Source organism: Triticum aestivum, chromosome 5A (genome assembly GCF_018294505.1).
Source record: "Triticum aestivum cultivar Chinese Spring chromosome 5A, IWGSC CS RefSeq v2.1, whole genome shotgun sequence".
NCBI lineage: Eukaryota > Viridiplantae > Streptophyta > Magnoliopsida > Poales > Poaceae > Triticum > Triticum aestivum.
Genome location: NC_057806.1, coordinates 587,305,618 through 587,320,872, shown reverse-complemented (window position 1 = coordinate 587,320,872; position 15,255 = coordinate 587,305,618). Strand labels below are relative to the sequence as shown.

The 15,255-nt window shown below is 44.0% G+C and overlaps 1 protein-coding gene across 1 annotated transcript; it reads right to left on the bottom strand.

The window, feature by feature from the left end:
• Window positions 1-6,292: 6,292 nt before the first annotated feature.
• Window positions 6,293-14,446, bottom strand: LOC123105039 (kinesin-like protein KIN-12G). Its single transcript, XM_044527010.1, has 21 exons — window positions 14,153-14,446; window positions 13,819-13,974; window positions 13,656-13,739; window positions 13,436-13,555; window positions 13,229-13,342; window positions 13,015-13,107; window positions 12,363-12,452; window positions 12,148-12,218; window positions 11,941-12,015; window positions 11,747-11,834; window positions 11,592-11,650; window positions 11,436-11,499; window positions 11,300-11,365; window positions 10,951-11,085; window positions 10,735-10,839; window positions 10,375-10,610; window positions 10,209-10,278; window positions 10,035-10,088; window positions 9,820-9,879; window positions 9,550-9,629; window positions 6,293-8,590 (listed from the first exon to the last, which is right to left on the bottom strand). Exons 1-21 carry the CDS (start codon window positions 14,243-14,245, stop codon window positions 6,658-6,660), a joined length of 3,846 nt encoding a protein of 1,281 aa, XP_044382945.1. The 5' UTR covers window positions 14,246-14,446; the 3' UTR covers window positions 6,293-6,657.
• Between the last annotated feature and the right edge of the window lie 809 nt (window positions 14,447-15,255).

Genomic DNA, 15,255 nt, shown 5'->3' with positions numbered 1-15,255 from the left:
TGAGTACAGATGGATTTTAAAAGGAAGACGGACAATGATGGTAAGTATCACCATTAAGAAAGCTCGACTTGTCGTTAAGATTTTTTCCGACAAGTTCAAGGAGTTGACTATGATGAGACTTTCTCACTCGTAGCGATGCTAAGAGTCTGTTGGAATTATATTAGCGATTACTGCATTATTTATGAAATCTTGCAGATAGGATGTCAAAACATTGTTTCCTTAACGATTTTCTTGAGGAAAGGTTGTATGTGATACAACGTGAAGGTTTTGTCAATCCTGAAAGATGCTAATAAGTATGCAAAGCTCCAGCAATCCTTCTAAGGACTGGAGTAAGCATCTCGGAGTTGGAATGTATGCTTTGATGAGATGATCAAAGATTTTGGGTGTATACAAAGTTTATGAGAAACTTGTATTTCCAAAGAAGTGAGTGGGAGCACTATAGAATTTCTGATGAATATATGTTGTTGACATATTGTTGATCAGAAATGACGTAGAATTTCTGGAAAGCATATAGGGTTATTTGGAAAGTGTTTTTCAATGGAAAGCCTGGATTAAGCTACTTGAACATTGAGCATCAAGATCTATAAGGATAGATCAAAACGCTTAATGGTACTTTCAAATGAGCATATACCTTGACATGATCTTGAAGGTGTTCAAGATGGACCAATCAAAGAAGGAGTTCTTGCCTGAGTTGTAAGGTATGAAGTTAAGACTTAAAGCTCAACCACGGCAGAAGAAAGAGGAAGGACGAAGGTCGTCCCCTATGCTTTTGTCATAGGCTCTATACGGTATGCCATGCTGAGTACCGCACCTGATGTGTGCCTTGCCACATATCTGGCAAGAGGGTACAAAGGTAATCTAGGAGTAGATCACCAGATAGCGGTCTAAATTATCCTTAGAGGAATAAGGATATGTTTCTCAGTTATGGAGATGATAAAGAGTTCGACGTAAAGAATTACGTTGATGCAAGCTTAACACCTATCCGGATAGCTCTGAGTAGAGATACCGGATACGTATAATGGAATAGCTCCAAGTAGAACAGTTATTTAAAATGGCTCCAAATGTAGCGTAGTAGTTGCATCTACAAGATGACATAGAAATTTGCGAAGTACATACGGATCTGAATGTTGCAGACCCGTTGACTGAAACCTCTCTCACAAGCATAACATGATCAAACCTAGAACTCTTTGGGTGTTAGTCACATGGGGATGTGACCTTGAGTGTTAATCACATATCGATGTGAACTGGATTATTGACTCTAGTGCAAGTGGGAGACTGTTGGAAATATGCCCTAGAGGCAATAATAAATTGGTTATTATTATATTTCCTTGTTCATGATAATCGTTTATTATCCATGCTAGAATTGTATTGATAGGAAACTCAGATACATGTGTGGATACATAGACAACACCATGTCCCTAGTAAGCCTCTAGTTGACTAGCTCGTTGATCAATAGATGGTTACGGTTTCCTAACCATGGACATTGGATGTCGTTGATAACGGGATCACATCATTGGGAGAATGATGTGATGGACAAGACCCAATCCTAAGCCTAGCACAAAGATCGTGTAGTTCGTATGCTAAAGCTTTTCTAATGTCAAGTATCATTTCCTTAGACCATGAGATTGTGCAACTCCCAGATACCATAGGAATACTTTGGGTGTGCCAAATGTCACAACGTAACTGGGTGGCTATAAAGGTACACTACAGGTATCTCCGAAAGTGTCTGTTGGGTTGGCACAAATCGAGACTGGGATTTGTCACTCCGTGTGACGGAGAGGTATCTCTGGGCCCACTCGGTAGGACATCATCATAATGTGCACAATGTGATCAAGGAGTTGATCACGGGATGATGTGTTACGGAACGAGTAAAGAGACTTGCCGGTAACGAGATTGAACAAGGTATCGGGATACCGACGATCGAATCTCGGGCAAGTACAATACCGCTAGACAAAGGGAATTGTATACGGGATTGATCGAATCCTCAACATCGTGGTTCATCCGATGAGATCATCGTGGAACATGTGAGAACCAACATGGGTATCCAGATCCTGCTGTTGGTTATTGACCGGAGAACGTCTCGGTCATGTCTGCATGGTTCCCGAACCCATAGGGTCTACACACTTAAAGTTCGATGACGCTAGGGTTATAAGGAATAGATATACGTGGTTACCGAATGTTGTTCAGAGTCCCGGATGAGATCCCGGACGTCACGAGGAGTTCCGGAATGGTCCGGAGGTAAAGATTTATATATGAGAAGTCCTGTTTTGGTCACCGGAAAAGTTTCGGGTTTTATCGGTAACGTACGGGGACCACCGGGAGGGTCCCGGGGGTCCACCAAGTGGGGCCACCAGCCCCGGAGGGCAGCATGGGCCAAGTGTGGGAGGGGACCAGTCCCAGGTGGGCTGGTGCGCCCCCCACCAAGGCCCAAGGCGCAAGGGAGAGTGGAAGGGGGCAAACCCTAGGCTCAGATGGGCCTAAGGCCCACCTAGTGGTGCGCCCCCCTCTCTCCCCCCTTGGCCGCCCCCCTAGATGGGATCTAGGGCTGGCCGCCACCCCTAGGGGTGGAAACCTAGGTGGGGCACAGCCCCTCCCCTCCCCCTATATATACTTGAGGTTTTGGGCTGCTAGACACATGATTTGATCTCTCCCTGGCGTAGCCCTACCTCTCTCCTCCTCGTCTCTTGCGGTGCTTGGCGAAGCCCTGCTGGAGTACCACGCTCCTCCACCACCACCACGCCGTTGTGCTGCTGCTGGATGGAGTCTTCCTCAACCTCTCCCTCTCTCCTTGCTGGATCAAGGCATGGGAGACATCACCGAGCTGTACGTGTGTTGAACACGGAGGTGCCGTCCGTTCGGCACTAGGATCTCCGGTTATTTGGATCACGACGAGTCCGACTCCTTCAACCCCGTTCTCTTGAACGCTTCCGCGTAGCGATCTACAAGGGTATGTAGATGCACTCCCCTTCCCTCGTTGCTGGTTTCTCCATAGATAGATCTTGGTGACACGTAGGAAAATTTTGAATTTCTGCTACGTTCCCCAACATCCTAGTCTCTGATGTGAGATTGAAAATTAGTTTCTATAAGACTATGACTGAAAAAAAATGAAAAAAAGATGTGCATGCTGGCAGGGGAGGTTGCTTAACATTGCTGGGAGAGTCACACTGGTGCAGTCTTGTCTAACCAATATTCCCATATACATGATGTCCTTCTATCCTCTACCTATAGGTGTGAGGAAAAAAGTGGATTTCTATAGAGCAAGACTAGTGTGTCAAGCAGATGAAGATAAGAAAAAATACCACCTTGTTAACTGAAAACCTGTTGTATGCCAAAACAACAAGGGGGCCTAGAGATTTTAAATTGGGAACTTTTTAACAAAGCCCTGCTTGCCAAATGGCTGTAGAAATCAGAAAAAGAGAATGGGTTGTGGCGGGATGTCCTGCTTGCCAAATATGTGAGAGGAAAGTGCATCTCTAGGATAAAGCATAAACCAGGAGATTCTCACTTCTGGTCCAACCTTTTACAGATTAGGGATATATACTATCAACATGTAATGAAAAAGTTAGGGGATGGGAAAAACACTAGATTTTGAGAAGATTGGTGGGTAGGAGAAAAACCCTTAAAGGAAGCATATCCCAATCTCTGTTTTATTATCAACAATCATAATATCTCTGTTTTTATGCCATTGAGATGGGATGGCAACAATTCACCTTTAGAAGAACTCTACTTGGAGAGTCCCTTGATATGTGGAACTCTCTGAAAAGTAGATGTGAAGAGGTTAGGATGTATGGGGGGGAGAGATATACCCATGCGGATGTTGACCCCTGATAAGAAATTCATAGTGAAATCTTTATATTTGCATTTGATCAAAAGAGATAGAGGCTTTCCACACAAATTCCTATGGAAAAGTCAAAGTACCTGCTAAGTGCTAAGATCAAATTCTTCTTGTGGCTTCTTAATAAAAAAGGTATTATTATTAGAGATAACCTGCTGAAGAGGGGATGTAAAGGAGGCAAAAATTGTGTGTTTTGTGGCTAGGATGAATCCATAGACCATTTATTCTTTTCCTGTTCGGTAGCTAGGCTCATTTGGAATTTGATGAAGTGTGCTTTTGATCTTAACTTTGTGCTTGCTACTCTACACGATTGTTTTAATAGATGGTTGAAAATGTTCCCTAAATATGATAAAAAAAATTGGTCCTTGTTGGCATGTCTGCCCTTTTTTAGGCAATTTGAAAATGCATGAATGATGTGACCTTTGAGAGGAAAAAAATATGTGATCCGATGAATGTTATTGTTCTGATGTGCAAATGGATCTCGGACTGGTCTGTTTTGCAAATAAAACCATCCAAGGAAAAAAAATGCTGATGTTGGGGTACGGCTAAGCGAACAGGTAGCAAGTGAAGTGTATCGTGCATCGCAGGGGTGGAGACCTGAGTCATGAGGCTGCTGAAGATCTGCTCGTCTCCTAGGCAGGCGATTTGTGCGAGACATTGCATTTTAGATGTTGCTTTTGGTGTCAATCCAATGTAAAAATGTGTGCCCCCTGCATGGGGAGGGTTGCTCAGAAGTCTACTTGTCTGAAAACCTGATAGTAGTAATTTTGTCGCTCTTAGCTTTATTTTCTTTTCTTTCGCTTTGAACTGAAGTGGTACTGGTTTGCGTGGTTTCTCTTAATGAAATTGAAGGAAACCCTCTTTTGCTAAAAAAACCAAGCAGTGTAACCAAACAAGTAGAACAAAGAGGCAATGAAGCAACCCCAGAGAGACAAAAATAGCTCAACCGCTTCCAGAAGCAATCCGAACAACCGGGCGGCAGCATGGAGCTACAGAAAACAGTTTGAACTGCCGCGACGCAAGCAGGCTGATTACTAAATTGAATGTACAACAATGAAAAACAAGCTAATTCCCTACAGTTTTTTTTGAAAGGTTAATCCCTACTCTTTTTTTAAGGATACTGTTTTTTGTTTTGAAAAGGTTATAATCCCTACTTTTTTTTAGGATACTGTTTTTTTATGAAAGGTTATAATCAGTACTTTTTTTAGGATACTATTTTTTTAATCCGTTTGAAAGGTTATTCCCTAGTGTTTATTGGTGTGGCTGACTCGCTGCCAGAAAAGAAGGAATGCCGGGACGCAACCGCGCGAAAAGGGTGCGAGACCGCGACGGCGGTCGGGGTCGACCGGCTGCGCCACACCTTTGCTGTGTGATGCGATAAGACGGAGAGAGGTCGACGGGAACGGCCGTGACGGCGTGTCGGGCTCCCGGTGCAGCACGCACGCACACGCACGCGGGTGTGTCCGTGTGGGCTGTGGAGCGGAGTTCCGGGAGATTTTCCATCCGACGGCGCTTTTCGGCTGAGCACCCGTGTCTGTTTTGGCCGAGTAGGAGAGACAGGAGGGCGCACGGACACGGGGGGTGTGGATGTCGACGAGGCACGCAGCCTCGGTCGTTGGTACGCGTCTTACGTGTGATTGATATCATTATTAGCCGCTCTTATAAAATGGTGATGACGAGTGGAGAGAGATTGTTTTATGTTATTTTGGATTCATGGAGGAGCAGCTGACCGATCAGTGGAGCCAAGAGGCAAAGTAGATTTCAGGAAAACAACGACCAAATAGGCGAGCCGAGCAGTCCAACCAAACAAGTGGACACAAAGAGGCAAAGAAGCAACCCTGAAGAGACAAAAATAGCTCAAGGAGCTTCCAGAAGCAATCCAAACAACCGAACCGGGCGGCAGCATGGAGCATGAGGGCATGTACATTAGTTCAGACAACTCGTTGTCTGTAACGATGCTCCACATCACGTATAGACAGAGATTAAGACACCCTATACATTAGACCGTCTATTTTACTGTCTATAGCACTCTCAAATATTGATGAGTGGAAGACTAATCCAGGGACAAAGGAGGCAGTTACAAACAACTTTGCAGACGGCACCCCATACAACGGTAGAAGGCCATCTGTATCCACCGGATTTTAAGGGCTGCAGATCGTTGGTTATTCTACAGACGGGTTGTTTCTCTTTCTTTGTTCTCTCTCCTCCACATCATCTAAAATCCTAGCTGTCACCCCTTCCAGACAGCTGACTGGACACCGTTGTACCTGCCCTAATGCCCTCAAGGACCTGCAGAACACATTTCTCAACCGCCACGACACAGCCCAAGTTAACACCAAATGTAGTAGTACAATAATGGAAAACAAGTTTCTTGGCCTGCAACCTCCTGCGATGAACTGAAACACCGGCATTCTTTTCTTCACGTACACACGCAACCACGCTCGCTGCCACAGATTATGATAAACAACAAAATAGTCAAGCCCTCTTGAAATCGACATTGTCCAATCATTGCTGTCTTGCACGGCCAAGTGCATACCAGAAGGAGGTGAATCTATAGTTGCATAGCTTAGCAACGGCCTTCTGGAAGAAGCTTCGATGCCAGACCACCAGAGAACAGAACAAGAGGCCGCGCAGAACAGTTATTACAGTCCACTTCAGGACCTACATCCACCCATCCATCCAAACTACAGAATCGAATCACAGATAACAGCACCCGAGAGAACCAACGTTCCGTTACAAAGAATTTGTACAAAATGAAGGCGGAGACAGACCAGCCTGTCTGTCAATGGCGAGAACCGGTTTGCTTTGGTTCGCAGCAAATCTTATTGGTTGTCGACGAGCAAGAGCTGCCTGGCCTCGGCGACATGGGCCTCGATGGCGTCGAGGTCCCCCTTCACCTTGTCGGAGACGTGCGGCGTGGAGGCGTCCAAACCTCTGGCAACCAGAAGCTCGCCGAGGTCCCGCATCGCCTGGCTCAGCTTCGAGTTCATCTCGTCCAGGGACGTCGTCTGGTGCTGCAACGACGCCTCGCACACCCTGATCTGCTCCTCCTCCAGCTTCACATGGAAAACGCTGTCCTGGTAGTCGACCAGTAGGCTCGGCAAGTCCTTCTGCTGAACCTCCCAGACTTCGGCCAAGGTGTGATCCCGCACAAACTTCTCGGTCTCGGCTTCCAGCAGGGAGAGGAAGCAGCCCTCCATCTCCGATTCAAGGCGCGACATCTCACCGTCGATGTCGTCGCAGTTCCTCATGCTCTTGATCTCCTTCTGCACCACGCTAAGCTGCTCGCGGAACTTCTTCAGTTCAGACAAGAGCTTTGTCCTCTCCTCCTCGGACTTCAGCAGCTCCGACGCCTTGCCGAAATTCATGGGCTTCTGCAACGGAGTCGCGGGGCACTCCAGGTTGTCGATGGCGAAGAGAACCCTTTCTGTCTCCTTCCTTTGGGCCTCGAAGGAACGGTATTTCTGTTTAAGGCCATCGATTTTGTTTCTCAGCTCGGTTTCAGACCTGCGTGCCTCTGCACGTGCAGCGGAAATCTCGGTTTTGCGAGTTCTCAACCTACTCAACTGCTCCATCTTTTTATTCATTGATTGAACATTGACGCCAAACTTGGACCCGGCAAGGGCTTCGGTTTTCAAATGCAAGTCCTGGCATGATGCCACAGGCGAGAAAAACTTGCCTTCCAAAGCGTTTTCTCTCTCGTGTGATATTGACAGTGCGGACTTGAGGGCGTTGATGTCTTCCTGCTCTTTCTGGACATCTAGACAGCAGAGCTGAATGCTTGATGAAAGTTCTTCTGCCTTGGTGCTAGCCATTTCAAGTAGCTTGAAATATTGCACTGCATCCTGGGCAGTCACAAGCTTGTCTTGGACATGCTCCAGCTTGACACGGACAAGCTGCATCGCTTCTTTGAAAGCTACAATTGGAGAGTCATGTACATGCTCTCCTTGGAAACCCTCAGCATCGGTTTCAGCATCTCTGAACTGAATGTCTTCTGAACTTTCAAGATTGCTTAGCATACTATCCATTTCAGCATCTCTGAACTGAATGTCTTCTGTAGTTTCAGGATTGCTTTGCATGGTATCCATTGCTTCATCCATTTCAGCATCTCTGAACTGAACGTCTTCTGTGGTTTCATGATTGCTTTGCTCAGAAAATTTCCTTTTAAATTCATCCCTTTCTTGCATTGCTTTCTCATACAAACTCATAAGTTTATCATTTTCTTCATGCATCTCTTCCAGTTGAAGCTGCAGTTCTGAAAATTCAGATCTCGAAGGGTCATCCTTGTGGCTGCAGTTTTCATCCACTATCATAGGCTCTTCTACAGCATCACTACGTGAACCATATGCACCCTCTGGTTGGTCATCCAGCAGGCTATTCCCTCCATTAGAAGGATGGCTGCTCTGCTGCTCATTCGAATCTTCAGTTTGAGGAATGGAAGGATAATTTCCATGTTGTTTCACCTCAATGTTGACAATAGCCTGTTCATAGAGATCAACCAGTCTCTTGTTATCCTCGATCAGGGTCGTAAGCTCTGTTCTCAATTTCTCATTCTCTTTGGCCAACCCAATTGCAGTTTCATGAGCTTCTGCTTCTCTTTGACTTGCAGTTGCTATTGCATCTACCAATGTCTTAAGTTCTGTCTGAGCATCAAGCAAGACGGACTGTTCCTGGTGCTGTGCAGCCTTAAATTCTTTGTTCTCATGGTCGCATTTCTTCGCTACCTCCAACTCCACAGTCAAATCATCAACACGCCTGCACAACATCCAATGTGAGAAATGAACCACATAAATCTCTGGACAAGACAAAGCAAAAAAAAGGAACATAATTCCGGACACACAAAAGAGTAGTATGCAGTGAAAACCATCAGTGAAGCTTGCAAACCAAGATGATTTAGAAATGACTTGCCATACTCTTTAGGGCCTTTTTATAATTCTTGGGATATCATATGCAAGTAAATCAAACAAAATGCAGCACAGATGAGTTGTTGTGGTTGATCTACACCTACGCTAGCCATCACCCCTTCTGAGAAGCACACCTTTTCTTGAACTTGCACAAATGCATCATTAACTCCAACCACTAAATAATTGATATCTCAAAACCTGGGTGACCTCCCACCAACTATTCTAAGCATATTATCCATTCGATATGCACAGTACTACCAAGCAGAAAAAAATACTAGATTGCCTGGAAGGAACTAAGAAACTTTTCAGTGATGGAGAGATAAGCACCCAGATTCAGGTTGAGGGGAACTCAAACCTGGGTGACCTCCCACCAACTATTATAGGCTTCGTTCCTAAGGAGAATAAAAAACAACAACAACAAGAACACCAAGAACCAAATGGTAGGTCTTGAAATGTAGCGCGCAAAAACAGCACAACAATTTCTGCAGTTACAGTGACTTGAAACACTAACAAAAAAGTGTTTTTTTACTTCTAGATACTATACACCTCTAATCTTGTTTGTGGGGCACCAAGGGTTTTACATATGTGAGAGTTGTGTTACCATGGGGCCTGAAGTAAATACTGTAAATTTAAGGAACTAATTATGATTGCAAAAGCTGATGACATTAATATTCCTTTCTGATCATACCACACAACCATAGCATGCAATAACAGAATACACAGACAAGAAATAGTGATATTCCTTTCTCATCATACCACACAACCATAGCATGCAATAACAGAATACACAGACAAGAAATAGTGATATACCTCTCGAGTTTCTCTTTTGCTTGAAGACAGACGCTCAAATTTTTACGTAGTGACTCGATTTCTCTCTCATTTTGGATAGCCTGTATAACAACATTACAAACTGATGTTACAGAAAAAAATGAATCAGAATAGGATACTTATTAAGTCAGCTACCTCCTCCGTATCGGAGTTGATCAACAATGTACACTTATGATTAATTTACAGGTTGTTTTAAAAGATCTGTGAAGATATCATCAGACGATATGCCAAATATAGTTCTACAATACCAACCTGCACAAGAAGAAACTCGTTTTTCTCATCACCAGCTTCCTCCCCAAATAGTGAGAGGTCCTGTAGAAGTCATTATGGGATATCGTCTAAGCAAAATGGTAGGTAAAGAGATATAATGCCATGCAAGTATTTGTAACAGCTAGCTAAAGAAAATTCAAAAGTTTTGCATATATTTTCACTAAACAGGAGTGAAGTCTACAAATTATATAGCATACCTTGTTAACAGGATCCTTCTCATTCATAAGTTTCCAGTCAAGTGCTTCTAGGAGCTAAAGGAAAACAAACTAAGTAAGTTCAGGATGTTAAGAAAATTATAAGAGTAAAAAAAAGTTCATTTTAGTACAAAAAAATTTTATCACTGAAAAATTCCCCTTCACAAAAGTGGATACCTGATGTTCTAAAACATTTATCTGCTGATGCATTCTTTCCAATTCTCCTTCATCAACAAATGACTGCAACCTACAAGTTCAAAAAAAAAGGCATCAAGCTACCAACTATATTAGTGTAGGCAGTAGAAAAGGGGGGCAACTGAAGTGATTGGATACCGAAGCTAACCTTCGAATCTCCTCCTTCAGTTGTAGATTTTCCATAGCAAATCTTGTAATTTCTGGATTTCGTTCTAGTTGGTTCCGTAGAGCTTCAATTTCCTTCATGAGGTCTTCCTTTTCTTGCAAGAGATGTGCTTCAGCGGATAACTTCCCCGATGCAACTTGCTCCAATCTCTTGATTCGATCTTCACGAAAGCGAAGCCTCATCCTGAAACTTCTCACCTCTTCTGATCTTTGAGTCACCTGTGGTGCAACAACAAATTGACATTAAGAAAAAAAAATACTATACTGGCATATATTTGCTTTTTTAGTGACAAAGTGTTCTAGAGTATCTACAAAATCTAATGTAGTGAAGAGAGATGCATACCAGCTCTTCGGCAATCTGCTTTGCAGCAATTGCTGCCTTTAGCTTTGCTTCTTTTTCCTGCTCCCTCCTAAATGCAGCGGCAAGTGTAATATCATAATCTCTCCTCTGAACACAACACGAGAAAGAGAAAGTAAGCATACGGTTAAAAACATAAGTTCAACAAACAGAACCAGTACATGGATAATGTTCGATATAGACAAAACAGTATATGAATACCTGTGTAGCTCTCTTATCAAACATAAGTGGACTGAATGTGCCATTAGCTTGATCCCATTTGAATGCGCTAGGGGACTCGCAGACAAATCCATTGTTAGTAAATCCAGATTGTCCTTGCAGGCGACTAAGCTCTTTCTGTGGTAATAGCAAAGCATTAGATTGTGTACAACAAAACATATTAACGCTCTGCAACAAAAAATATCAGGCACAGGCCACTGTTAATTAACAACAAACGTCAATCATAGCACAAAGGACCATAATTAGAAGAAACATGTTAACCTGGAACTTATTGCAATCCAGTGCACAGAATATTTTTCATTAAACCGAAATTGAAATTCATCATCTATACCTTGAGATGTTGGATCTCTAAACGCATGCTCAGCACATCACCAGAGGCATCCTCATTTATAATAGCCTACAAAAACAACAATTAGTTACTGTTTTGCATATTAAAAACAAGTCAATAAGACATGTTCATGACATACATTATTCCGTATGTGCTTAGCCCGTTGCGCGAATTTTAATGTGCTCAATGTCTCAGCTGCACAGCTAGAAATACAAATTAAAATATCAGTAAGATGCATGTAACTATAGCAAGCCTTTTGCAGAAAAGGAAAAAGAAATCGTGTTTAGAAGTCTACCAGCTAGATGGGCTTATATTTGCAATTATAGTGGTCTTGGAGTTACCTCCAAGTGAGTCCTGGAAAGAGATGAAAATGTATAAATAAACAAAGTTAACATCAGAGATGTCAAAAACATAACGTGAGAAATCTACCACTTCAGCTGTGCATATTACCTGCAGCAGAAATGTCAATTTTGAATCTCGGTAGGGAACATGCTGTGACTTTTTGTTTGACACAGCAATAAGGCTGGTAATAACATGTCTGTAACAATCCCATAGGGAAACAGTGAAATGATTAAACTGAATCAAGTCAAGCTATGAACAGTTTAGTATTATCTGAGGTAAAGAATTGAAGCTCCACAACTAACCCTAAGGTTGAGAGTGACTTGTTGATGTTCGAAGCTTCCTTCAAGCGTTCCCCTTCTGCACCTGAACTCTTTTGCCTGCACATCACACATCATCCACGTTCAGTTGCAAGAATAGGAGACTTGAGAAGCATAACAGGTATATTTGTGGTGGCTCTGAAATACAAGATCATACGTAACAAAAAAAGCAAGGTTACATGTGGAACTTACCTCTCTGAGCCAGCAAGGTCAACAAGGTTAAGATGAGAAAATCGATGATGCTTGATACCTTGAGATTCCCACTGTAAGGTTGATAGTTCAGTTAGAAGATTAAGTGCATCGATACATATGCATGCATTAAGGTAGGGACAAATATATGCTGGTCTAGCAATATCTTTGAAAGTTAAGGCAAGAATGTTTTGCTTCCTATTACACAAAAACTATACCTTGCTCTCTATAAGACAAGTGAATACACTATGAGAACGGCTACTTGCTCGGTTCATATTGGTAGATGCCACCTTTCTGTTTGCTGCCCCCTGAAGAGAAAATGCAGAATTTAGCTAGTGATTTAGTGAAACTAACACAGATAATAATGTGACTAATAAAGGGAGGGAAAAACTTGCTGCAATCCCTAGAGATAAAGGAAAAACTAGTGTAACATGCCATGCGAAAATGATGGATCTGATCAGCTTAACTGCAGTCCATGTTCTAAATAGTTCAGTCACTCCATCTTGTCAGTAAAGTATAATATGCTAATTGTTTTTCCTATTTAAAATTCATATTTACGGATTTCTATTCATACTGCATCAAAAGAAAACTGTATTGTGTAATGTTTAAGTATATAGTTTTGAAAAGTAAGTGGCTGTAATTGTCAGTGACAGTTGCTAAAACGATCAAAAGAGAAGTCAAGGAGACAAGGAATTGGAGATTGAAAAAGCATGTTTATATTTATACACTTAGTTTATATGTGTGTATTTGACTGTTTGTGCGAAGAACCTTGAGCAAAATTGATGTAGGCATGTTATATTAATCATTCTGCAATCATCGACACAGGTACTGCCAAAATCAGGCCTACTACGCTGTTTTTGGGACACTGACCTCGATAAGTTGTTGCAGTGCTTCTCGGGCATTAGAAACCTCATGTTCAGTCAGATTCTCAACATGCATACCCCTTTTCGCATCCTCCCTTAACTGTAAAAGAAAAGCATAGCTGTAAGTTAGATGCAAACTTTGTAAACTTTTCCCAACAGTGTCACGACAAAGATGCAACCACCAAATAGGTATACGCAGACACTAGATTTCAGTGAATTACCTGTAAGTTTGTTGCATTTGGATTGAGCAAATCCAGAATCTGCTCATTATATATCTCCAGGAATGAGCACTTGCAAGTAAAACTGAGCTTTTCATCTCTTCGTATTTCCTTTTCCTGCAAACAGCAATTGAAAAGTTTACCTCAGAAACAGTACACCATCTACAGCACAAAATTAGGCATCAGAATCAACATATCATCAGAGCTTGCCTTCTGGATTCTTAGGAAGAGATGCTCAAACACTCGAGGCGTCATACCACAGTTCTCATTGTTTCCCCGTGTGCCATTTTCTATGTCCCCAAGCATCGTGTGGGTCTTGCCACTACCGGTCTAAGAAACAGGATACTTTTGTAAGCTCAATGATTCAAAGTGCAAATAAAAGAGAGTAAGCACACTGCAACAGCAGGTGGAGGTGGAGGCTGTAGCTCACCTGCCCATAGGCAAACATGCAGCTGTTATAGCCAGCCATGCAGTTCTCCACCATGGGCACCCCAGCAACCTTGAAAAGACTCTCCTATACAGCACAAGCACAAGAGTATTTACACATCTGCGGAACAAGTAAAGGAACGGGCGAACAGGAACAAGGAGTATACCTGCGTGATGTGCTCATCGGCGACTAGATCAAAGGTGAACCGGGACTCCGGGTGGCAGGTCCAGGTGATGCTCTGGCCGCTGTCCTGCCTGACGCACCTCTTGTCCCCCTGCACCGATATCTCGCTGCTGCTGAGCGGCCGGACACGAATCACGACCTGCGGGGCGGAGCGGTTAGCGCGGACCGGACCTGACGAACCTAGGTGCTCGACGAAATGCTCCAACGGCGCAGCGCGCGGCCGCGGGCGAAACTAGATCGGGACGCCGCTGCGAGGGGAGAATCGAGGAGGCGGAGGCGCGGGAGCTCCCGGCGAGGGGGGCGAGAAGAATCGCTACCTGCACGTTGTTGTCCTTCCAGAAGGAGGGGTCCTCCTGCAGCTCGAACCGCGCGGGGGCGGAGCTGTCGTCGTCGCCGCCGTCCGACAGCATCGCGGCTGCGGCTGCGGGTACCGCTGCGGCTGCGACGGAGGCAGGGATGGGCTTGCGGCGGGCGGGATCTGGGCAGAGCGGCGGCGCGGCGGGCCGGCGGCGGTGGGTGGGGGTGGGGAGAGGACGAGATTGGGGGTTTTGAAATGGGGAGCGGAGAGGAGGAGTCTGGAGACGTTGGGCGATTTCAAATTTGGGATCTGGCCATGGAGAGGAGAGGAGGCGGCCACCATAATAGAAGCAATTTGCTGCGGGTGGGCCCTGTCCAACTCACCAATTCACCCCCGCAGAAGTGTACCAAACACTGGTTGTTTCATCGGTTAATCAGTTCTTTTCTTTTTGCACACACATCAGTTAATCAGTATAGAAATAATTTCGAGCTTCTTCTAGAGGAATACTATAAATTTTGAGCTCCACAACTTCAGGGTCTCTTTGATTCAAAGGATTTTCATAAGATCTTTGAAGGATTAGAATCCTTAGGAATTTTTTCTACGTTGATCGTTTGATTCGTAGGATTGAATCCTGTATTTTTTCCTAAGGGTTCATTTGTACTACATTTCACAGGAATTCTAGCATTCACTCAAACCTCTTGGAAGAAATCATTTGTTTTTCCCTTAACACAATCAAACAAACTCAAATCCTATAGGGATCCAATGGACATGCCATTTCAATCCTGCGTTTTTCCTATTCCTGTGTTTTTGCAATCCTATGAATCAAAAAGGCCCTCAGTCGGGCCCGAGCTCACCTGCACCCGCTTGAAAAAGATTAAAAACAGACGGCAACGTCGAATGGCGCAAATCAGTTCACGCGAGTGTGGGTGAGCGGGTGGGGTGGGGGACAAATTCAGCCAGAGGGAAATCCACCGCAGCGGCGCTATCCATTGTAATTGGTGCGGTGAGCCCCTCCATCACCCTCTAGCCTCTCCCCTCTCTCTTATTGCATCTTTTATGGCTCGGCGGGAAGTGTGTGGCGGCGGCCTTGGGCGCGATGGCGGATGGTATTTAAGGGCACGA

Bases quoted from the DNA above. Each gene is read 5' to 3' on its own strand.
- LOC123105039 (XM_044527010.1), bottom strand. From the start codon at position 14,245: ATGCTGTCGGACGGCGGCGACGACGACAGCTCCGCCCCCGCGCGGTTC. The intron at 13,108-13,228 runs GTAATTCACTGA...TTTCTTTTACAG, and splicing joins CAAATGCAACAAACTTACAG to TTAAGGGAGGATGCGAAAAG. The intron at 8,591-9,549 runs GTATATCACTAT...GATGTTGTGCAG, and splicing joins GCAAAAGAGAAACTCGAGAG to GCGTGTTGATGATTTGACTG.